Here is a 24110-nt window from a genome sequence, read left to right on the forward strand (position 1 = left end):
TGACTCTTAGACTGCATCAATGTGAGAGAAAAGTTGAGGATTAAAATAACAGTTGTCCTGTTACGTTTACAAACTAAACTGAGGTGTCCCACAAAGCTATCCATCAGTCTGTTTGGTTTCTCCAGTTTGGAAGCCTGCACACTGAACAGTGAATAGATAAAACTAAATTGAAAGATGTTCCAATAAGTAACTGCTTCATGTGGAAGAAGCATTGAAACAGCCCTGAGTGTATAAAGAAAGAAGTGCATGATGAAACCTGAATAGGCCAGTCACAAAGAATGTTCCTCCTATCCCACAAAAAAGACAGGTATGGTTGTGACCCTTAAGGGTTTCCGTAGTAATACCCTTTTTATTTGAAGGCAGTGAGTGAAGTTAAAGGATTCGTTAATTGATGCAAGAACAAGTTCAATCAAATGGTGGCGAGGAAGAAATGAAAGCCCTCAAGCCATCCTGGTGGAGGACATCAGATTACGTGTCTGTAGTGAGATCATTTTTGAGACTAAAACAGAAGTTGATGGAAAAGTTCAGCTCTGGCAGCATCTATGAAGAAGAACAAAAAAAAAATCAGAGTTGACGTTTCAGGTCCGGTGCCCCTTCCTCAGAACTGATGGTAGCTGGGAAATGCTGGTTTATATTGCAGAAAATAGGGAGGGGGACGGGGTAGGGGGTAAATGATGGGATAAAGCCCAAAGAGAGAAGAGTAGTCTGGAGGGCCACAAGAAGCGTGTAGGGTAGCTGGAAGCAAGCTGAAAGACCAAAACCTCACTTTCTGCTTGGGGACCTTGCAGCCCTCCAGACTCAATATCGAGTTCAATAATTTTAGGGCCCAAACTCTCCCATGTCCTAGCCCCTACCCCACGCACCAGGCCTTGTTATCACATAGCCTGCCATTACACACCACCTGTTGTTAGTCACTAACAGTCCCATTAACAGCTATTCACTCTCCTAGCCGGATCGTTACCAACTCCTTTGTCTATCCAACTACTCTTCTCTCCTTGGGCTTTATCCTATCGTTTACCCCCTACCCCATCCCCCTCCCTATTTTTTTTGCAATATAAACCAGCATTTCCCAGCTACCATCAGTTCTGAGGAAGGGGCACCGGACCTGAAACGTCAACTCTGATTTTTTTTTTCTACTTCATAGATGCTGCCAGACCTGCTGAACTTTTCCAGCAACTTCTGTTTCTGTTCCTGATTTACAGCATCCGTAGTTCTTTCGGTTTTATTCAGTTTTGAGACTGTTCTAAACATCTACCAAGGGGGAAAGTTTCTTGCAATCTGGCTATCAACTTCTTTGATCATCTTAAACGTCTCTTTTAGGTCCTCTGTAATCTTCTGTATTTTAAGGAATAGCAACATTGTTGATGCAGTACGTCCTAGAATTTTTTTTTTCTTTATTCGTGCACAGGATGAGGGCGTCACTGGCCAGACAGTAATTATTCCAGTTAATGCCAGAGGCAGTCTTTGGTATGAATATTTTGTTTCGGGAAACCAATTTAATCAATTTTACTAAGTTATTTTTAGATTCTAAGAAATGCTTTGACCAATTTACTTCAATTTTTGTGATTGAAAAGTCTGCTTAATACTCTGCATTTAAAAAGAGTGGTTTTAATTAATATGTCCTTTTTCAGTATAAGGCATTTCATGGATGTTTTCAGTGTTTTTGTTTCTTGATTGCAGGTTGTTTTGCATGTGGAATGGAAAATGGATTCCGAGTCTATAACACTGACCCACTAAAGGAGAAGGAAAAACAAGGTGAGGCGTTTCACCAGTCAGGTAATGCAGATTTGTGATTACTATTGCTTTCTCAAATATTACAATTGTTGAGTTTGAGATTAATGTTTTCATAATTAAGGTCATAGAGTCTTAGAATCATACAGCATGGAAACAGACCCTTCAGTCCAACCTGTGCACACCAACTAGACATCCTAATCTGACCTAGTCCCATTTACCAGCATTTGGCCCATATACCTCCTAAACCCTTCCTATTCATATATGCATCCAGATTCCTTTTAAATGTTGTAATTCTACCTGCTTCCACCTCCACCTTGTTCCATACACGCTACAGTAAATCGCTGTACCTGTACAGCAGACAGTTTGCGTTATCCAAACAGCGTCCATTATTCATCAATCACATTACAGCCAATTTGCATTAATGAATAGCAGAAATACCTGTATCTCATCTCCTGTGGTTCCACACAGATGGCCATGCTTATCTTTAGGGGACCCTATTCTGTCCCTAGTTATTCTTTTGCTCTTTAATGTACTTTGTTTGGATTCCACTTAACTCTGTTTGCCAAAGCTAACTGATGTCCCCTTTTTGCTCTCCTGATTTTCTTCTTCAGTATACTGCTATTGCCCTGATATGCCTCCCAGGGATTCACTCGATCCCAGCTCTCAATTTCTCTAGTCATCCAGCATTTCCTATATCTGCCAGCCTTGCCCTTCACGCTAACAGGAACACACCGTCTCTGAACTTTCGTTATCTCATTTTTAAAGGCCTCTTGCTTCCCAATCATTCCTTTTTACCTCCAAATAGCCTTCCCCAATCAACCTGTGAAAGTTCCTGTCTAATACAATCAAAATTGGCGTTCCTCCAATTTACAACTTTAACTTTTTGATCAGTTCTATCCTTTTTCCATCACCACTTCTATTTTAAAATTAATAGAATTGTGATCACTTGTCCCAAATGCACTTACCACCTCAGTTACTTGCTGTGCATTATTTCCCAACAGAAGGTAAAGTATTGCTCCTTCTCTGGTAGGTACATCCACACATTGAATAAAAAGTTTTCATATACACACCTAACAAATTCGCCCCCATCCAAGCCTTTTACATTATGACAGTACCCGTTTATGCCTGGAAAGTTAAAATCCCCTACCATTACAACCCAATTGTTCTTGCATATAACTCAGAACTCGTTTTTTTTACATATTTGTTTCTCCATTTCCAGCTGACTAATGAGGGCCTAATAATACAGTCCCAACAAGGTGGTCATCCCTTTCTTATTTTTCAGTTCCACCCATTTAACTTCACAGTCTCCCAGAAATTTCCTCCCCAAGTACAGCCTTAATATTATCTCTAACCAAAAAGGCCACACCCCGACCCCCTTTGCTTCCTTTCTATCCTTCCTATAGTGGCTATACCTGGAATATTAAGCTGACAGTGCTGTCCATCCCTGAACCATGTTTCTGTAATAGCTATGATGTCCTAGTCCCATGTTCCCAACCATGCCCTAAGTTCATCTGCTTTACATGTCAGTCCTCTTGCATTGAAGTAAATATAGTTTAATTTATCAATCTTACCTTTTTTGTTCTCTGATGAGCTCTTGTCTGCCTTGACTATTTGACTTGTTCCCCTTTATTTACTGTATCAGCCTCGGTCTTTTTTTGCTCACTATCATCCCAACCCCCTCCCCCGCTCCCCACCTTATACTAGTTTAAAGCCTCCGAAGCAGCATTGGCAAATCTCCCTGCAAGAACATTGATTCCTTTCCAATTCAGGTGGAACCCGTTCCTCTTTTATACAGGTCATTTCTACCCCTGAACAGATCCCACTGGTCCAAAAATGTGAATCCTTGTCCTTTTGCACCAGATCCTCGGTCACGCATTCATCTGCTCTATCCTCTTATTCGTACTCTCACTAATACGTGGCACTATTGGTAGTCCAGGTATTACTACCTTCAAGGGCCTACTTTTTTAACCTCCTGCCTACTTTCCTATATTTGCTCTGCAGAACCGTGACCCTTTCCCTTCCTATGTTGTTGGTACCAACAACATGACCTGCTTCTGGTCTGCCTGCAATTTTTGAATGTTCTGTAGCGTCTGCAAGACATGCTTGAGCCTGGCACAAGGGAGGCTACACAATGTTCTGATGTCTTGTTGACAGCTACAGAAATATCTGTCTGTGCCCCAGACTAGAGAGTCATCTATTAGAATTGATCGGGTGGAACCTAACGTATACACCTCACTAAAGTAGAGGTAGCCAGTAGCAGAAACCTGGCTGTCAGTGCTACCTGAGAGACCACCCCTAAAAGTATGCAAAACAGGATAGCTGTTTGTAAGCAGGTTAGTCATGAGACGACTGCACTACTTGGCTACCTCTCCTACCATTCCTAGTCGACAACCGTCTATCTGACTGTATCTCTAATTTTTTCTACCTGCCTGAAACTGCCAACCATTACATCCTCTTGCTCTTGTAAACTCGTTGCCTCTAACTGCTAATCCAACTGATCCATGTGGTCCAATAGGATTTGCAACCAAACGTACTTCCTGCAGACATAGTCTCCAGGAACTTTCAAATTCTCCATGATCTTTCATGTCTGACAGGAAGAGCACATCACCCTACTAAAAGCCATTTCTGACCCTTTAACAATCTACAGACCCAGACATTACCTTAAAAACAAACATAACACACTTTGCTCAAAAGTGCAGCGTTAGCACAGTCCTACTGCTCTGGGATAATTTAATACCAATTCATAATATAAAAAGTCAATCAGGAGACAGATCACAGCATAAACATAAACAAAAATGCCCTTACCTTATTCATTGCTATAGATTTGCAAAAAAAATTGAAGTTTTTTTTTAGAAGTCTTAAAATCAAACACTTAGCTGATCAGAGTCAAAAACCCAAAGCCATCCTATTCTGTCATTTTGGGCAGTGGTTTTTTGTTTTTTTTTTGCTAAATCACTGATACCTCCGCAGCTGCACGGAAGCTGGATATTAGACCTATGACATCATCAGGTATGAAACTGCATTATTTCTTTGTTATTTCTGTGAAACCCGATATCCAGAGCCCCTTGTGCAATTTCTTAGTCTCCGACCTTGCCATGTGGTCACTTTCCCAAAATTCTCTCTCTCCTTCCTTTTTAAAGTATCTTTGTTTTTGTTTTTGGAACTTTTTTTAAAAAAATTGCAAACATTTAAAAAAAAACTGCAATTACTGCCCCAAGGAAGTGAGTAATGCTGAATAAACCTCAAAACCAAGAGCAGCTCTCAGCCACGATCTTCTCTTGTCCACCACTTTTTTTTTTCTCTCCAGGGTCTAAATTATTTTTAATATGAAAATACTGCTTTAATAAAGGATGTGAACCACTTTATCAAGAAGAGCATTGTTTTTTAAAGATAATTTCAGGATGAAGGATGATACCATCTTGTCTCTGCAGTCTTGAATGGCTTGTCTTGACAGCAGCAAATAAAGTATTTGGTTGCACTTGTGTGATCAAACTATTTCCCCCCACCTCCGCCACACTCAACAAAGCTCCATTCTTGACCTGTATCGGCCATCGTCTGATTTTCTTGCTGTTGACCTGTAACACAGTGATGTAGTGTCCATTTGTTTTGAAGAAAATAGTACTGTCAACTGACAACGTTGACCCCTATTACTAACCAACATAGAATGATAGTTTTTAAGCAATATGCTGATTTAAAAGATAATGGTATTTATCACTTTGTTTTGAATCACAGCATTTGAGTATGAGCAAAAGTTCTTTAGAACTTTTGTACAGGCACAATCTGACTGCCTTCTGGTATAAGATGGTGATGGTGTGTTACAGATAACTTAGAGTTGCTGTAGCAAAATGCATTTTTTTTTTTTACATGCAAGTTAAATTCGGGAAATATGGATAATGATGGCAGAGGCTCCACAGTTCTTTATCTCTCAGTTCACTAAGAATCCCTCCTGGTCTAACTAATATTGTGATGCAAAAAATGTTCTGGGATGGGGCTCAAACCCAGAACTTGTGTCTTCTAGGTTGGAATGTTACCCATTATTTCTTAGTTTAATTTATGCCACTCTTTTTGGTAGATCTGACTGTTGTCCACCATTTGAGCAATTTTTCTTTTCTTTTACAGAATTCATGGAAGGAGGAGTTGGTCATGTTGAAATGCTTTTTCGATGTAATTACTTAGCTTTGGTTGGAGGTGGTAAAAAGCCCAAGTATCCTCCCAATAAAGGTATAGCTTGGTCAGTGGAAATATGATATTGAGAATTAGCCCCCTTGTGATTAGATCGTTTTAATACTTGTGCCATATTGAAACTGGTTTGTGACTTGATTTGAAGATGCAACTTAAGTTGGTTACAACGGTGTAGTAGTTATGCTGTTGGACTGGCAACTCCGTGTCATAATCTAACCATAGTAAATCGCGATCTTGATGTCCTGGAACCAGAGAAAATTACTGTATAATACACCAGATTTACATTTAAACCCAACTGTTTCAGTACAATTCTTCAAGTATTGTGATTCGAGAGTAGCTGATGATACTTCCTGAAGAATTGCTGAACCAATATCGCTAGAAGATCACCTCATACCAGAGCATCTAGAAATGGGCAATAAATGCAGTCTTGCCAGCGTTATCCACATAAATAAAATTTTTCAGAAATTGTATTTGTCTAATGTTTCTGATGCAGAATTATCTGGATTTGTATTTTCATACACCATGTACCAAATGTATTTTCACTGATTCTTATTGCTATGTATTAAGATGAAATTTCTAAAATCAGGAAGTGGACCATTTGTTACTCCACATGTAGCCTGAACACGTTAAAAATGCAATGGTATGAGAAATTTAACATAGTGACATGCATGCATGTTTTAATACTTGGATCACAAATAATTTTACATTTTTAATCATTTGTCCACAGGTAGGTATTGAAGCGAGCTACTTAAATGCCGTGATTTAAATCTGTTTGGTTTGTCTTTCTAAAAAAAAAAATTGTTAGAATGCAAATAGCGTAGAAATTGAAGTTTTTCTTCCAGATTGAAAACTGTAAGTGATTCTGTCTTGGACATCAACAACAACTTTAATTCCATTGCTTGAAAGTCTTTGGTCCACAGAAGATTACCTAAAAATGCAGGCTAATACATGGTGTTAATTATTATATTGTTTTGAAAGGCAAGTTGCACTGATTTTTAGTTGTGAATCTTCTTGCATCTTGCTGTGTTCACTTTCTGTGAATAAAAGAATAAGAGAAGGCCATTTTGCCCCTTGAGCTTGGTCTGCCATTCACTGGGATCATGGCTGAACTATGACCTAATCCAATATACCCAAATCTCTTGAATTGATTAGTATGAGATCAAAAATTTACAGTTGATACATCATGGGGACACTTGCCGAAAAGAATGCCACACTTCACCTGTTCCTTTTGTACAGAAATGTTTCCTAAGTTTGCCCCTAGATATCTGGGTCTAATTTTTAAACCACGACCGTGTAGTCCTAGGTACCTTAACTAGTGAAAATATTTTCTTTCTATCTACCTTATCTGTTTCACTTAACCTTTTAAATTCCATGAAAAACTACCCAATTTGTTTAATATATCCTTGTAATACTTGGAGACCAAGTACAATTGGGGCGGTGGCAATGACACCTGGACCAGTAATCCAAGCCCAGAATAATGTTTTGCAGACATAGGTTCAAACCTCGCTGTGGAAAACGGTGGAAATTGAATTTGATAAAAATCTGGAATTGATAAGCTAGGCAGTCATACAGAACAATAAACAAAAAACAATAGAGCACGGGAACAGGTCCTTCGGCCCACCAAGCCTGCACTGATTCCTATTCCTTATTTAGACCTGCTACTTATTACCCAGCACCTTGCTCACTGTCATGACTCGCCTTTCACTGCACCTCCAGTTTTAGGCTGCATTTCTCCAAACTTTGCTGCTAATAGACTCTGTGTCTGCATTCATGGCAAATAGGACTGAGAAACAGCCTGTGATTGGAGAATTTCTTCTGGCTTTTTGGAAACTCTTTGGGAAGAATCCCTGTTTAACCTCCATGTATCTTGGCGTAGTTTTATTTTGACAGTGTTTTGTGCTGTAATTTAGAAATGTGAGCTACCAACCTCTGATTGCGATTGTGAGCATGGGTCCTGAATGAAATGGAAAGCAATCAAGTATTTTCTTCACTAGTCAGATTGAAGGATTGTGAACAAGCAGAACAAGGATTGAGAAAGGAGTGTAAATCAGAAGCATAAGCTCAGATATCTCCTATGATTCTATGTCTGTGTTCGGGTGGTCACTGAGAGACAACTTGCAAAGTCCACTGGAACTGTACAAGTCTTCTGTGATAAATGGGTGGCACGAGCTAGGTGCATCACCATCCCAAAATGACATTTTAATTTAATTTTGACAACTTTTCTTTTCATAAGTTTTTGTTTCATTGACTGGCTTTTTTTTTTTGAGTGTCCCATCTGGGCTGACTATTGTTTATTTATTTGCATGGAATCAAAGGAGATAGTTCTGCCTATTGAGTCTACTTTGGCTATTTGCAAGAGCAAATTGGGTAGTCTCACTCTAATGAGAGAAAAACAATGAGGGGCAAGAAAATTGGATTTGAGGGAAGGAAAAGTTTTATTTTTAAAAATAATCGTGTGAAAATATCCAACAAACAAAATTTGATGGAATGAAATTCCACAACCATAACAGTCTCTGATACCTCTGTTTCTTTGCTGCAATGCACAATTAGCCATTTGTTAAAAGGATCTCTGGAAGCTAATTAAGATTTAGTTGAAAGACAAAAGCAAAATTTTGCTGATGCTGGAGATATGAAATTTAAAATAAAAAGCTAGAAATGCTCAGATCTGGCAAAGGTATTGAGAGAGATTTTTGGGCAGGCCTTCCTTTCGACCAGAATGAAGGTGCATCTGGTTACAAAGGCAGGCAAAGGAAAGGAATGAACTAAAGCACATGTTTGGGACAGAGTCGAAGTAAAAAATTCTGTGATCTAAGAGTTAATAACAGAAGGATGATGACGTAGGGGAAATGTGACAAGTAAGGAAGTAAGATTGATCCCAAGTTTACTTGTCATCTGCAATTGTATATCCTGAAGTAAGGGAGAATAATTTATTAAACTTATGGGATTGATTTGAGTTCATGTTGTAGAAATGATGAAATGCTGTGGTATTTTACAGTAATGATATGGGATGATTTAAAGAAGAAGACTGTTATTGAAATTGAATTTTCAACAGAAGTTAAAGCAGTTAAACTACGGAGAGACAGGTAATTTTTAGAAATTTAAATGGCGTCCTGAAATATGGTCTTTTTACCTTTTTTTTTTTTTTTTGTTTTCATTTTCACAATGCTTATAACTTCACTGAATATAATATAGGCTAATTCCATTTTAGATGGCGGTGATAACTTGATTCCATTTTTCAAACAGTATAACAAATCCAAGCAAGGGAACTACAGGCCCATCAACCTGACATCTGCAATTGTGGAAGCGCATAAAGTTTTTTTAGCAAAGATTTTGTAGCTCGGGTTGTGTGAGGTTGTTGACTTGCTCTCTGAGCTGGCTTGTTTTCGTTCAGACGTTTCATCGCCATGCTAGGAACGTCATCAGTGAGGCCTCCGATGAAGCTTTGTTGTTCTACTCCACTTGGAATTTATACTGTCCGGTCTGTTATGGTGAGTAGTGTCATTTCCGGTTTTGTTCTGGTATGGGTTTGTAGAAGAGGTCCAATTCTATATGTTTGTTGATTGCCTTATTGGTTGGGAACCGTGTGTCTGTGTCTGGCTTGAGCTACTACAGTTATGTTGTCCCAGTTAAACTATGTGGTTCCCAACCCATTAGGCAATCAACAAACATATAGAACTGGACCCCTTCTACAAACCCACACAGAACAAAAACGGAAATGACACTACTCGCCATAACAGACCGGACAGTATAAATTCCAAGCGGAGTAGAATAAAAACGCTTCATCGGATGCCTCGCTTCTGATGTTAGCTAGCATGGTGATGAAATGCCTGAAAGGAAACAAGCCAGCTCGGCAAGTAAGTCAACAACCTCACTGTGGAGATGCTTGTACGTGGTTCCCCTGTGATCTCTAGGAAAGAGAAAGGGCCCTAAGAAGAGGTCCTCGATGCATGAAAGTAGTGCTAAGATAATCGGCAATGTTTTGTTTTTGGAAGTTACTTAATTGATGGGTTGTTGACCTGGACTTTCAGGAAACTCTACAATACAGTTGAACATTTACCTGCATTGCTATTTCTCCCTTTCTTTTCTAACAGAATTGTAGTAGTTCTGGATTCCATGATTAAAGTCTTCACATTCACTCACAATCCTCACCAGCTACATGTTTTTGAAACCTGCTACAACCCAAAAGGTGAGTTGGTGTTTACTGGGTTCAGGGCCAGCATTCCTTCTGAGCTTTCCTGTATCAATGATTTTATTTTCATTGTTACAAATTTGAGAGCTCCTTTCTATGGGTAACTGTGGCAGTAAAGAATTCGACCACGTTCATGTTTAGTTTTCAACAAAATCCAGGATATGTAAGTATTGATTGACATTTTTGTGGTGAATTTTGCAAGTGACAAAATTTGGTGGAGCTGCCTATCCCCGTACACCACTGCAGGAATATGACGTTTGTATCTTGCCTGTTTCCTCTGATTATAGTGCCAGAAATTGTTTACCTCTTAATTCTTTTCATACTTGTAATGAACATGCATATTATTCTCAAAGTCAACTCCCACCCTCTCTATTCGATTAGCAAACAACAATGACCTTTCTGAACTCCTGTTGTCTGTAAATCTGAATCACAATACGTGCAGGCCATTAAGCATTTCTCGAGCTTTTTCCTTCTGCAGCTAAGGTCCCGAGCAAAAAGTAGTTACAAATTATTCATTGATTTTAGGTTTATATTTTTAAAAACCATTTCTGCACCTATATTTGGTAAAATTTGTTTTGTTTTTGTGGTGTAGCTGTACAAGAATGGCACATATTTACAAATTTGTTTACTCAATTATCTCTTTGCCATACTCTTGAACTTTGCCCCTTTTTTTTGTAGCTAGATTTCCAACGAAGTAAAGTTGCCCAGCAACATTTTTCTTTTGCACTTAAATTTGATTGTAAGAATTTATTTTTGAAACTATTTAAATATGACAGTGCAGAATAACCCATTTACTATCCCATTTGATGTTTGGTAAGTTTGAGAATTTTAACTGTTTTGAAAATATTTGGTCAAGGAAATTATTTCCTGTGCAAACTGCTCTGTGGTGAAAGTGCTGGGTCATTCATCTGCCTCTAGTTGAGTTTTAATATAAGGTTTACTTTTTGTTTGTTTAAACTCCAGTCCTGTGACTTATTCAAAGTAAATTGAAGCATCATTCACAAAATTACTGCATTGTCCTATAAATATGTGGGCCATATAATTGGAAGTCTGCCAGTAATTAGGGGGAAATAAACTGTCGTCAATTTTGTGAAATTCTTTTCAGAGACTTGCAAATAGGATGCATGAATTGCCAGTGTGGATGTTACCCAGCTGGATTTCAAATAGTATGTGTTTTATGGGATAGATGCAAACTATTGGCCACATTGATGCTCGGCTAAAAAGTAGATACCAAGAGTGGTGGTATTTGGAAATGCAAGAGGATTTTGCTGATGACCCATACAGTTTGGAAGCAGTGTTGTTTGAAATCTTTAGAATTTTGAAAATGGAATGCTATTCCACATTAAAGTTTTATACAGAGGACCGTTGATGATTATACTTTAAATCAAATTGACCTCAAAAAGGCTTGGTAAATAAGTAGAGACTTGACCAAGATACCTAATATAGATAAATGCCCTTTTACATGTGTTCAGTTTTTTTGAGTTTAATATGTATATGTTGTGTTTGGAATTAAAACTAAACATTTTTTCTTTAAAAGCTTACCTTCGAGATTTTGGCAAAATGAAATTATGCCCTGTAACCTGACTTAATTGTTGTTTTGTCCCATCTCCTCTTTGTTGCTTCCAGGATTATGTGTCCTTTGTCCAAACAGCAACAATTCCCTTCTCGCGTTTCCAGGAACACACACTGGGCATGTGCAAATAGTGGACCTTGCCAGCACTGAAAAGCCTCCAGTTGACATACCTGCTCATGAGGGAGTTCTGAGCTGTATTGCTTTAAATCTTCAGGGGACTCGTATAGCCACAGCTTCAGAAAAGGCAAGATTTTTAAAAAAGTCAGTCTTTTAGATATCACTGCTTTATCTTACCTTGCGCTCTCGCTGTCGGCAGTGGTTTACTGTGAGGCAGTGAGGGGCTAGGAGTAGGGTGGGTAAGTGTTTAGAGTGGTGCCATGAGCAAATCGTGATTCCAGGATATGAGAAACACTCCTGTTTTGCTGCTGTTCTTCGCATGCACCTTGCTGCGGTGTCACTGGCAGCAATGTCACAGGCACTGCAACAGGTAGTGATGGTGCCCCCTGCAGTTGTGGTGACAATAAACATCTTAGAAATTCAGCTTAACAGTCCCGTTCTCCAAGAAATACAGCAAAAGATTATTGATTGGGAACTTGACATTGCATCCTAACTCTCTATGTAGCAGATATTTTATCACTCGGTTTATAAATAGAATTTACAAGCAGAATCAAAGTATTTGATTTGAGGTGCACCACTGGAAGTCAGGTTTTCAAATTGACTTTTTGTACGTAATATTTAAGATGGATTTTCTTTTTTGTTTTTAAAGGCAAATTTGGTTTGTCTTCTCAGTATTGCTTGCACCTGAAACGCATATTTAAAACTATTGAAATTCTGTACCAGTTAAATGTGTGGAGGTCGAGTACGACTGATGTAAATCCGTGTTCAGTTTTTCTACTTGCCCTGCTCCGTGATGTGTGGACAGTTAGTTAATCTTATAAAGTCCTAGTCATAAAGCACAGAAACAGACCCTTCTGTCTAACTCTCCTGCGCTGACCAGACATCCGAATCTGACATAGGTTCATTTGCCATCTGTTGCTCCTATCCCTCGTAAACCCTTCCTATACCCGTGCCCATCCAGATGCCTTTAAATGAAATAATTGTACCTGCCTCTTCCACCACCTCTGGCAGCTCGTTCCATACATGCACCACCCAATGCGTGAAAAAGTTACCCATGGGGTCTTTAAGTCTTTCCCCTCTCTCCTTTTTATTTTAAACCTATACCCTCTAGTCTTGGACTCCCCCACCATAGAAAAAATACCTTGGCTATTGACCCTATCCATGCACCTTATGATTTTATAAACCTCTTTTTTAAGGCCATCCCTTGGCCTCCAGGGAAAGAAGCCCCAGCCTCTCCAGGCTCAAACCCTGCAGACCTGGCAACATCCTTGTAAGTGTCTTCTGAACCCTCATTTTGACGGATGACTGTACAACACTTCTTTCTGTAACACCTTTTTGTTTTTGCGCCCCCCAACCCAGGCCTCCTTTCCCTGCGCCACACCATAAACATCTTAAAAATGATTAATATGTCCATCTATAGAAAGTTTGTTGTTTTACACAGGGAACCTTGGTCCGAGTTTTTGACACTACCACAGGACAGCTCATCCAAGAGTTGCGAAGGGGATCACAAGCAGCAAACATTTATTGGTATGTTTAAAACTCTACTACTTAGCAATGATTTAACTTGTTCTGGCTGTGTGAGTTTTGTCCTTTTTCTAAGGATAGGGTGTTTGAGATTCAGAGTTGGTGCTTTGGGTTATATTTAGTTTGACCAAAGGCATAAATTGTTTGATGAAAATAAAATGTTTTGGGCTCTTTTCCAATGCTAAATCTCAGAATGACTCAACAATTTTCATCTGACTGAAAGATATAGACCAGGAAAGATGCACAGACTGTGATGAACATATTCCGAGAATAATGTTCTTTTTAATCTTATTTATTTCTGCAGCAGATTTTAGTTCTAAACGATTATAACTTCCACGGATTCATAATGTGCACCCCGAACATCATTCTAAATCAAACCGATAGATTACATCCTGTCAGAATGGGTGCATTCTGTTTGTAAAAGGCAATTGCATCAGTCACTTAATGCTATTGACATTAACTGTCTAGGTCCACTTCTACAAAATGTCTTTGTCTTTGTGCATCATCCATTCAATAATTGTCATAAGTCACAAAAAAATCTTGCCAAATGCACATCTAGCTTGATCAACATCTACAAATAGCTGATTTGTTTTTGTGTAGCATTTAAATCTATCCTTTTTACTCGGACATTTGCAGTTATTTACCAATCATAGAACATATTTATTTAATATTGTCATGTTAATATACCCTTTTATTTTTCGGGCATGTTTATATTTCCTCCACTATTGAATACTGGAGGCCAGTTTGTTGAATTCTAGATTTCCAAGTTCAAATATTTTTACTTGATGTCAACTTCTTTGGCATTTTAAAATTTTTTTTTTTGTTGGATTATCCACTTAAAATGATGTTTAAACTCTGTGCTCCTGCTACCTTTTTATATATTTTTTTTTTAAAAAAAAAAATGGTTTGCCAAGAGGTACCATAAATTGAGGTGTGGATAAATTGATTTTTGACTGGAAAAATGAAATTATCAAGCACATAAAAGGATGCTAAAGCGTTTTTGGGGTACGTAAGTAACAAGGAGAATTGAGAGGGAATAAATTTGAAACCTTTTTGATTTCTTTGTGGGACATTGCAGTGGAAGTGGCATGTAAGGAGTTTCAGAAGGTCTTTCAGTTGCATGGAGAGTGGAGTCTGGGACCAATCTCTCTCCAAAAGATTGACAATTAAACAAGGCTGCTGTTGCTTTTTGTTTCTTTAAAAAAAAAATAATAATCTGCATTCTTAAAACACTCCCTTGAATCTTAGTAGATACTGGTCATAGCAAAAAATGCTCAAAACATCCAAGCTATTATTGATTTGAAAAACACATAATGCTGAAAATACTCCAATCAAGCAGCAACCATGAAGAAAGAAACAGTTGACATTTCAGGTTGATCCCTTCAACCAGAACTGGGAAAATTTAGAGATGTAGTAGTTTTCAGCAAGGACTAGGTCAGGCTAGGACAAAAGGGAAGCCTGTGATAGGCTGCAAGGTACAGATTGAATCTCAGCAGGGTTAGTCTTACCCGAGCTAACGAGAATACTGATGAGGCAGGAAGGGAAAGAAAACATAACAAAGCTTACACCAGGTGTGCTGCTGTTTGAAAGCAGAAAATAAAAGAGCAACCTTGCCATACGAAGGAATCCAGTTTAGGGATGAACTGTGGAGGGGAGGGGAGGAGAGAGCAAGGTTTACAGTCTGAAATTGATGTGCTTCATGTTTAGACTGGAAGGCTATAAAGTCCTAATTAAAAGATGAGATGCTGTTCCTCAAAACTTACGTTGAGTCTCATTGCCATTGGCCAGTTGTATTGTTTCAAAGATATTAGCGTGACAGCAAATTAGAGAAATAAAATGCAAGGCCACCAGAAGATTGTGGTCGCACCTGCAGACCAGGAGAAGGTGTTCTGTGTTTTCAAATGCAATTTAATTGAAGTTTACAAAATACCTATTCTGTGTAAAGAATTACAGCCACCTTAAATGTAGAACTGTTACTATATATGATTTTGTTTTCTCAAGACAACCGGATATGAAACATTACATTGAAATTTCGACCAAGTCCGTAGAGGTATGCACAGGCCAGTTTGACTGGGAAAACCTCATTCGGACCCAAGTTAATCATACCTGCCTGGTAGAGGAAGGAAAAAACCTTCCAAAACAACTCATTGATTTGTGTGGTGTTAAAGGTAAAAGTAGTATTCGGTGTGGCAAGGCAGATAACAAACCCTTGATTACTTGATGCTAGCTGCCATGAACCCAAAAGATGACTTTGTCATGAGGAGAATTTTTCTTTTGCTTCTAAGAAGTGGATCTCATTGACTAGGCTAGAGATATTGCCCATCTCTAACTTCCTTTGAGATTGATAGTGAGTTGCTGCATTCTTTGGGTTGTAGGGACAGCTGCAGTGCTATCAGGAAGGGAGTTCCAGGATTTTGACCCAGGGACGGCGAAGTAACCATGATTAATGTTCCAAATCAAGATGATGTAAGACTTGGAGGGAACTTGCAATTGATGATATTCCCATGCCTCTGCTGCCTTTGTGCCTCTAGTAGACATTGTGGGTTTGCAAGATGCTGTAAAGGACACATTGGATCTCCTTTTAAAATTCTCAAAGAAAGGGTGATTAAGTAAAGGAGACCACATGAAGAGCAGCTAATACAGTGGATTAGATTGAAAGAAGTACTCCAAGAGGTGTGCTTGGGACCTTTTTGACAGTGAGGAGTGATAAGGTGAAAGGGTAAGTATTTTACCTTCTGTGATTACATGAGAAGGTGCTGTGGGTGAGGTGGGAGGAATTGCGAGAGAGTGTTAGGAGTGAAATTGGAGTGGACCAGGATGTGTCAGAGGGATTCCTTTATGTGGAAAGCTGACCTCGGAAGGGCAGGGGGAGCATGTTTGTTTGTGACATCCTGGTGGATGTGGAAGAAATGGCAGAAAAAGATCCTACTCCCTTGAACACTTGCCATTTTTACCTCTTTCTTCCTCACTGTTGAAGAAACCTTTTGAGGTGAAGCAGTGATTTATTTGTATTGCTATAATTCAAATATCCTACTTTCAATCTAGCCTACTGTATTCACTGCTCACAGTGCAGTCTTCTCTAGTTTGGCACGATTAAAAGCATGGAACACCTCTGTTTTGTCTATGTGATTGACTCTGACTCTGACCTTGCATTGTTACACTAAAATGGCAACATCTTGCTCTCGTGCCAATACTTCTGTCCTTGGGCTGCTGCAATCGTCAAGTAAGCCCAGTGCAACCTCATTTTCTGCTTAGGCACTTTTGCTGCCTTCAGGACTCCACATTGAGTTCAACTCCTTCAGAATATGAATGCTGTCCTCCATTTTGATTGCATTCATCCACCCATCAATGCAGCCGGTGTCACATTTTGTGGGGGTTTGCTCTCTGACCTACTTTTTCTATTATCTGCACCTGCCATTAACATCTATTCTATAATCTGTGTATCTCCTTTAGTCGCTACTAATTCTCACCATCTGTTTCATTTGCTCCTTCTCCCTGTTTGTCAATAGCATTTAAAACCATTATTTTCCAACACCCTTTAGTTCTGAAGACAAGTCATATTGGACTTGAAACTATTTCTCTTTCCGTAGGTGCCGTCAGACCTGTAGACTTTCTTTTTGTGGCTGTAGTTTATGATCAGTTTTGCTAGTGAATCTATACCTATGCAAATGTTTATGAAATCTTTTTGCTCCAAAAATCAAAGACTGTGCTTCACAATCGGTCTGTTTGTAATTTCGCTGACCATCATGGAGTGTGCAAGTAAAATGTAGTCAGCCTGCATAAGAACATAATAAGTAGAAGCAGGAGGAGGCCATTCAGCTCTTCAAGCCTGCCCCACAATTCTATAAGATCATCACTGATGATGTACCCCAGTCCTCAACTCATCTTTTGTGCTAACTCATCAGACCCCCACAACTCCTGTATATACAAAAACAAAAATCTACCTCCTTTTTTAAATATTTAGTGCAAGACCATAAGAAATAGGACAAAAATAAGCCAATTGGCCCCTCGAGCCTGATCTGCCGTTCGATAGCACCATGGCTCATCCAGCATTCCTCACTTCCATTTTCTTGCCCTTTCCCCGTAACTTTGATTCTCTTCCTGATCAAGAGTCTATCTATCTCAGCCTTAAATATGCACTCTGCCCCCACAGACGCTCAACTCTTATGAGATGAAATATCTAGCCTCTACAGCTTTCTGGAGCAGAAAATTCCAGCTATTCACTATTCTCTAAGAGAAGAAACTCCTTGGCTTCTGTTTTAAATGAGCCCTTATTCTGTAACTCAGGTCATTAGTTTGACGTTGCCCCACTAATGGACACACATTTCAGTGTCTACCATGTCAACCCTCCCCTTAGAATCTTCCATTTTTCAAATAGTTAACCTGTTTAATCCGTCTTGATAAGTCAACCCTTTGTCCCAGGAATCAGCCTGAGCCTGGTGAATCTCTTTTTGAACATCCTCCTATGCCACTATATCCTTTAAATGTGGGCACCAAAACTTTTTTACTAGCGTGTGGAATGTGGGCATCACTGGCTGGCCAGCATTTATTGCCCAGCCCTAGTTGCTATTGAGAAGGTGGTGGGGAGTTGCCTTCTCGAATTGCTGCAGTCCATGTGCTGTAGGTTGACCTACAAAGCCCTTAGGAAGAGAATTCCAAGATTTTGTCCCAGTGAAGGAATGATGATATATTTCCAAGTAAGATGGTGTGTGTCTTGGAATGGAATTTGCAGGTGGTGGTGTTTCCATGTATATGCTGCCCATGTCCTTCTAGATAGAAATGGTAATGGATATGATAGGTGCTGCCTAAGGATCTTTGAATTTAAACTGTACCCTAGATGCGACATCATGAACGCCCTGTACAGTCGTAATAAGACTTTCCTTTTTTTATCCACTTGAACCCTCGAGCAATAAACACCAAAATTCCATTTGCTGCCTTAATTGCTGCGCCTGCACGCTGACGTTTTGTGCTTAATGCACAAGAACAACTAGATCCCGCTGCAATTATATTGGAGTTTTTCTCCACTTAATGAATGGTAATATATTCAATAATGGGGTTTCAGACAATCGTCTATAGAAGGTTCACGTGATCATAGACTAAGCTAATTCATGTGGAAATGATGTTCACTCAAGGGCCACAATTTCTTTTTTTTCTCTTTGTGCTTTCATGGCATACTGTTTCATTGTGTTTGGGGAAATTTGAGATTGCACCAGTTATCTATTTAAAATGTTAACTGAGTCAAATATGCTGCTGACATTTCGGGATATACTGACACTGCATCCCTAATTTTGTCACTATGCATTTGACTAGAATACCACAACATTGCAGAATATCTTGGTGAACATTCGCTTGTAAGTTTTTGTTTTAATGGAGATAATTGGATTGAATTTTGAGACTATGGAACTAATCAAATTTTGTGTCTCTCGGTTTATAGGAGAACTGAACAATATTTAATCAATGCCATAATGTGTCAGAGATCTAACATTGATTAAAAGTAGTGGAAGTTCAGAAACTAGTAGGTAATGAGAAAGCAGAATTAGTATATTTGTGGAAAGCTGAAGCTCAGTCTTGTAACAACTTACTAAAGTGAGTCTCTTAATTAGTTTGAGCTCCAGATTTCATAGAGCAGCCACGTACCAAGCAAACTGCCTGTCATTTTGTACCATCTATCATCTGAACAAGGCTTACTTGTTTACTGTTTGACCTGATTGGCTGATGTACACTAGAAAAAGCAAGGCTGAATCAAAAGAGAAATACTGGAAATATTACAGATTAACTTTGCATCAGTTCTCATCTTGCCATATCCTGGCATAAGCTGAAAATGCTGTTTGCTTTTGTTATTCTAGTTCCTCTTTTGATTTACGTTTAAGTTGTTTTGTGGCATAATTGTTTTGCACATTTTTCCTTCCTTCACTGGTTCTCCTCCCTGAGGCAAGTAGGTTAATAAGGAACTAAATACACAATTGCCCTTCCGTTAAAGATATACAACTAGTTGACACTCCATTATTTAAGCATTCTTTTTGTCTTTTTATGATTTGAGATTTCATTCTGTTGCAGCTAATAGATATTTTTGCCTTGCAGCATTAATTTTAATCAAGATGCATCTTTAATCTGTGTATCAAGTGATCATGGGACTGTTCACATTTTTGCTGCTGAGGACCCAAAAAGAAATAAGCAATCCAGGTAATTGACAAGTAGAAGTTTAAAATTATTGTTTACTGTCGTAATCTGAAATTTGATTAAATCAAATTTTAGTGATCATTGCAAAATTGTCTCCAGAAGTGTTTTGGTTAAACTGATCTACCAAGCAACTTAGTTCCTTTTGAACAAATAACCCCTTGCATTTATAGACTGCAGACCAGATGATCCAATTGGCTGCCTTCTGCTCCAACAATTCTGTGATCTAAGCAGAAGCGTATTTTGAAATGCAAACAAATTAACGATGACGTGTACACAATAGTCTTGTTCCACGATCTAAGGACACTGAGCATTTTCGGGAAAAAAAATCAATTCCAGCTCGTGCAAGTATAAGAATAGGCTTCCGTATAATTAGATTATGTTGGCCCTGTATCTCAGTTTTCTAGCTTTTTGTTCATATTCCTTGACACCTTGCCTAAGAAAACAAATGCAATGCTATCATAAATTTAATTTTGTACAAACTTCACAAACCACCCGAAACTAGCAACATTTTTACTACCTTTTTGTGCAAAAAGCTGCATCCTGATTTTGCCCTAAAATGGTCTAGTTTTAAATTTGTCTCCTGATTGGTGTAGACTTCCCCCAATAAAGAAAATAGTTTCACTGGATTGACCCTTTTCGATCCCTTTAATCATTTGAAATACCTTGTTTTAAGTCCATTGCAATACCTTGTGCTACAACCAGTGATAGTCTGGCTGATTTGGTTTGGCTTTCTACCACTGGATTTGCAACATAGTAAAATTAAACTATTCAATGATCCTCGATTGTTCACTTGTTCCTAACTAGGCATAATGAATAACAATCTTAGACACCAAGTTTATAAATTGAGCAAAAATTATCCATTTATTATTAGTACTGTAAGTTTAGCAGGACAAAGTTAAACAAGATAATCTAATTAGGATTCAATTTGAACCCACTGTCTCTCAGACACACTGATAGACACAGGTATAGGATAAATTATAAAGGAAAAAAAGAATTTTAATTTGCCAGATCCACTTTCAAATGATGGATGCCAAATCGTTCAGTCCATTGATAGTGAGTTGTTCAACAGGCACACAACTGTATATTTAATTTTTGAAGTCGCTGGTGAATGCAAACAGTTCAGTAGTCTTTCAGAAGTATTTACTTATTTCTTGTTCTTTACTCGGAGCATTCAACAATTCTTTAATCAGATTTTTGAGGTTGCCTGGATAGCACTGGTCCTCTTTTGACCAACTCAGCTGCTAGCCCTAGGCATGGCAACGTAGTGTTGAATTGTCCACGGTATTCCCTAGATTACTATTTAAGTTGTGCTACCTTCCAAGCCAGTCATCAACAGCAAATATCTGTGTCTGTTTTCCCCTTTTTTTTTTTTTTTTTTGAAAGGAATTACTTCTTCACTTTTTAGAATTCCAGTCCCCTTAGTAAGGCCTTTCTTGATTTACATGTTCTAATACATGAATAGATCTATTGTTTACAATGTGTAGAATTACCTATATTGCAGATTATTTGCTCAGTGTTGTGTGCAGCTGCAGATTTTTTTTAAACAAACCTGGGTCCAAGATACTCTTATGAAGAAATGCTGCTGTCACTTGTAATAGGTGGAGAATAGGGTATTGTGCATTTTGTAAGATGAACAGTAGCTAATTTTTCACCTATTTGTAATTGCAGTTTAGCATCTGCAAGCTTCCTTCCGAAATATTTCAGTTCTAAATGGAGCTTCTCCAAGTTTCAGGTTCCTTCAGGCTCGCCTTGTATTTGTGCCTTTGGTACTGAGCCAAATGCTGTTGTAGGTAAGTGTTCTTTTTTCATTCTTTCCATCCAAGTTATAATTATGCAAAATCTAAGAGATCCACAAAGTGTGTGTAATGATATTAGTGTCTATGTTGAAGCAGTCCTTTTTAAATTTAATGATTTTTTGTTTATTCTTTCACCAAAGACTTGAAAATAATCAAAACTTCCCATTTTGCAAGAAGCCACATAAAGCTCTGTCCATATGTCAAAATCGTGGCCTACTGCCTAGACTGCTACTCGAATACTCTGTTCAATTCTGGCCTCCCTGCTATCGGAAAGTTGTTGTGAAACTTGAAAGGGTTCAAAGAAGATTTATAGGGATGTTGCCAGGGTTGGAGGGTTTGTTATAAGGACAAAATGATTAGGCTGGGACTATTTTTCCTGGAGCATTGGAGGCTGAAGTTTATAAAATCATGAGGGACTTGGATAGGGTAAAACTAGAGGACATAGGTTTAAGGTGCGAGGGGAAAGATTTAAAAGGGACCCAAGGGCCAACTTTTTCATGCAGAGGGTGGTGCATGTGTGGAATGAGCTGCCAGAGGAAGTGGTGCACGCTGGTACATTTGCAACAATTAAAAGGCATCTGGATAAGTATATGAATAAGAAGCGTTCAGAGGGATATGGGCCAAATGCTGGCAAATGGGATTAGGTTTGTTTAGGATATGTGGTTGGCTTGGACAAGTTGGATCAAAGGGTCTGTTGCCTTGCTATACATCTCTGACTCTATGACTGTAGTGATTTTTTTATAGTTGTAAAATATAAAATTTAAATTGGGAGCTTTTTTTGAGTTGAAAGGGCAGATTTAGACTTGATGGTTCAAGAAATAAACTGACTTTATTTCCTTGATGCTTGCCCTGATAAGTTCAGCATTTCTCATCTAAGTCACTCACTTTCAAAGTACCAATCCTGTTCCATAACAGTCCTTGTTTATGTTTTGAGTTTTTATAGCAACATTTTAGCTGCTCTGTCTTGAGTCTAGGCTTGTGCAATGCCATTGCACATTGGAGTTAAATTGTGTAGAAATGCTAGAGGGTACAAACTCATTGTTAAATATGTTTTTTGCTGATTTATTCATTAACTTACCTAAGCATTTTTTCCTAAACCTATTCATTCACCTCTAGTCAGTTGTAACTTTATTAGTGTAAGGAATAGCTTTTGAATAAGCGGTATTGACTTTTATTGATGGTTTGACCAAGTAGCAAATAGACACAGTTTAACTCCTTGGATAAGTAGTTTTCTGGGATCCTAACTGAACCTCCCAATTTTATCATTAGCAATGCTCCTATCATGCTTCCTTTAAAAATTCAAAGGTAAATTGTAGTCCAGAGGAAATAATACTAATAATAAAACTTGAAACTGAATCAAATCTTTCAGCTTGAATCAACATCTGTGGGCTGCCATTTTCTTGCAGTCACCTTTATTTTTTAAAGTTGCAAATGCAACATTTTTAAAGCTGGAATTTTAGAACCTATACAGCTGAAGTTTCTCAACAGCTGTTGAAAAATGTACCGGAGGAGAATGGATGATCCAAGCACCTGTGTTTTACTTTGTTTAGGCTGAGAACTTTTCTCATTACTCATGGGACGTGGGCGTTACTGGGCCAGCATTTATTGTCTGTCTCTAGTACCCATGAGACGGAGGTGGTGGTGAGCTGCTACCTTGAACCACTGTAGTTCATGTGCTGTACTTACCATCACTACTGTTATGGAGGGAATTCCAGGATTATGACCCACCAGCACTGAAACAACAGTGATATTGTTCCAAGTCAGAGTGGTAAGTGGCTTAGAGGGGTCTTGATTGTGGTGGAGTTCCCATGTTTGGAAGGAGTGGTCTAGGGATCTTTGGTGAATTTCTGCAGTGCACTTTGTAGATGGTACATTCTGCTGCTGAAGTTCGGTGGTGGTGAAAGTGGGTGATTGTGGATGTGATGCCAATCAAGTGGGTTGTTTTGTCCTAGATGATGTTAAGCTTCTTGAGTGTTGTTTTGAGCTAAGACTCAGTGATAGTAGCACTGTTGAAGTAATGGTAGTGAGATAGTCATTGCCTGGTACCCGTGGCATGAATGTTACTTGCTACTTTTCAGCCCAAGCCTGGATGTTATCCAGGTATTGTTGCATTTGGACATGACTGCCTCTGTTTCTGAGGTGTAAGGAATGGTGCTTACTTTGTACAATTTATTGAATATCCCAACTTCTGACCTGATGGAGAAGATGGTTTGGCCTAGATCACGACATTGAGGAACTGGGCCCTCTTGTGGCGCAGTGGTACTGTTCCCTACCCCACGACTGAGAGACCTGGGATCAAGTCCCACCTGCTCGAGAAGTATGTAATATCCTCTCCTGACCAGGTTGATTAGAAAAAGTAGGTACCCTGAAGAACTCCTGCTGACATGACTGACTTCCAACAACCGTGACCATCTTTTCAATGCGTTAGGTATGATTCCAACTTGCAGGGAGTTTGCCCCTGATTTCTATTGACTTCAGTTTTGGTAGCGTTCTTTTTATGCCACACCTGGTCAAGTGCAGGCCTTGATGTCAAGGGCACTTAAAACAAAAGATTCATGGTAGGCACAGGATAGAAAAGTAACTAATGTAATACTTGATGTTGTGCAGGTGCGGGTATCTCCTGAAAATGAATTTGGAAATAACTGTGGTACAGAAAATAAGGCCAATTTTGTTGCTTCTAAGAAAGCAAACAATATTTACTCTGCATTCATTTATAGGTTCAATTCAAGCAAAATAATAAAGACTGTGAATCTCTCTATATCACACATTCACAGCCCTTATTATTTTTCCTGAATTGAACCTGTAATGGATGCAA

At 38.7% G+C, this 24110-nt stretch overlaps 1 protein-coding gene across 6 annotated transcripts in view; it reads left to right on the forward strand.

Moving 5' to 3' along the window:
- wdr45b (WD repeat domain 45B) overlaps positions 1-24110 on the forward strand; it is a 48547-nt gene that overhangs the window by 10414 nt on the left and 14023 nt on the right. For 4 of the 6 annotated variants that reach the window (XR_007264608.1, XM_048611016.1, XM_048611011.1 and 1 more), the window contains exons 2-9: positions 1681-1776; positions 5854-5955; positions 8912-8999; positions 10008-10102; positions 11732-11922; positions 13237-13322; positions 19401-19502; positions 21168-21289. Coding sequence is in view for 5 of the 6 variants with exons in the window: in XM_048611016.1 (XP_048466973.1) it covers positions 1681-1776; positions 5854-5955; positions 8912-8999; positions 10008-10102; positions 11732-11922; positions 13237-13322; positions 19401-19502; positions 21168-21289 (882 nt within the window). In the remaining variant the exon portion in view is untranslated. The remainder of the gene's footprint in view (positions 1-1680; positions 1777-5853; positions 5956-8911; positions 9000-10007; positions 10103-11731; positions 11923-13236; positions 13323-19400; positions 19503-21167; positions 21290-24110) is intronic. The other 2 variants (XM_048611012.1, XM_048611014.1) reach the window with 1 other exon arrangement.

The sequence above is a fragment of the Rhincodon typus genome, chromosome 23, assembly GCF_021869965.1.
Source record: "Rhincodon typus isolate 14 chromosome 23, sRhiTyp1.1, whole genome shotgun sequence".
Taxonomy (NCBI): domain Eukaryota; kingdom Metazoa; phylum Chordata; class Chondrichthyes; order Orectolobiformes; family Rhincodontidae; genus Rhincodon; species Rhincodon typus.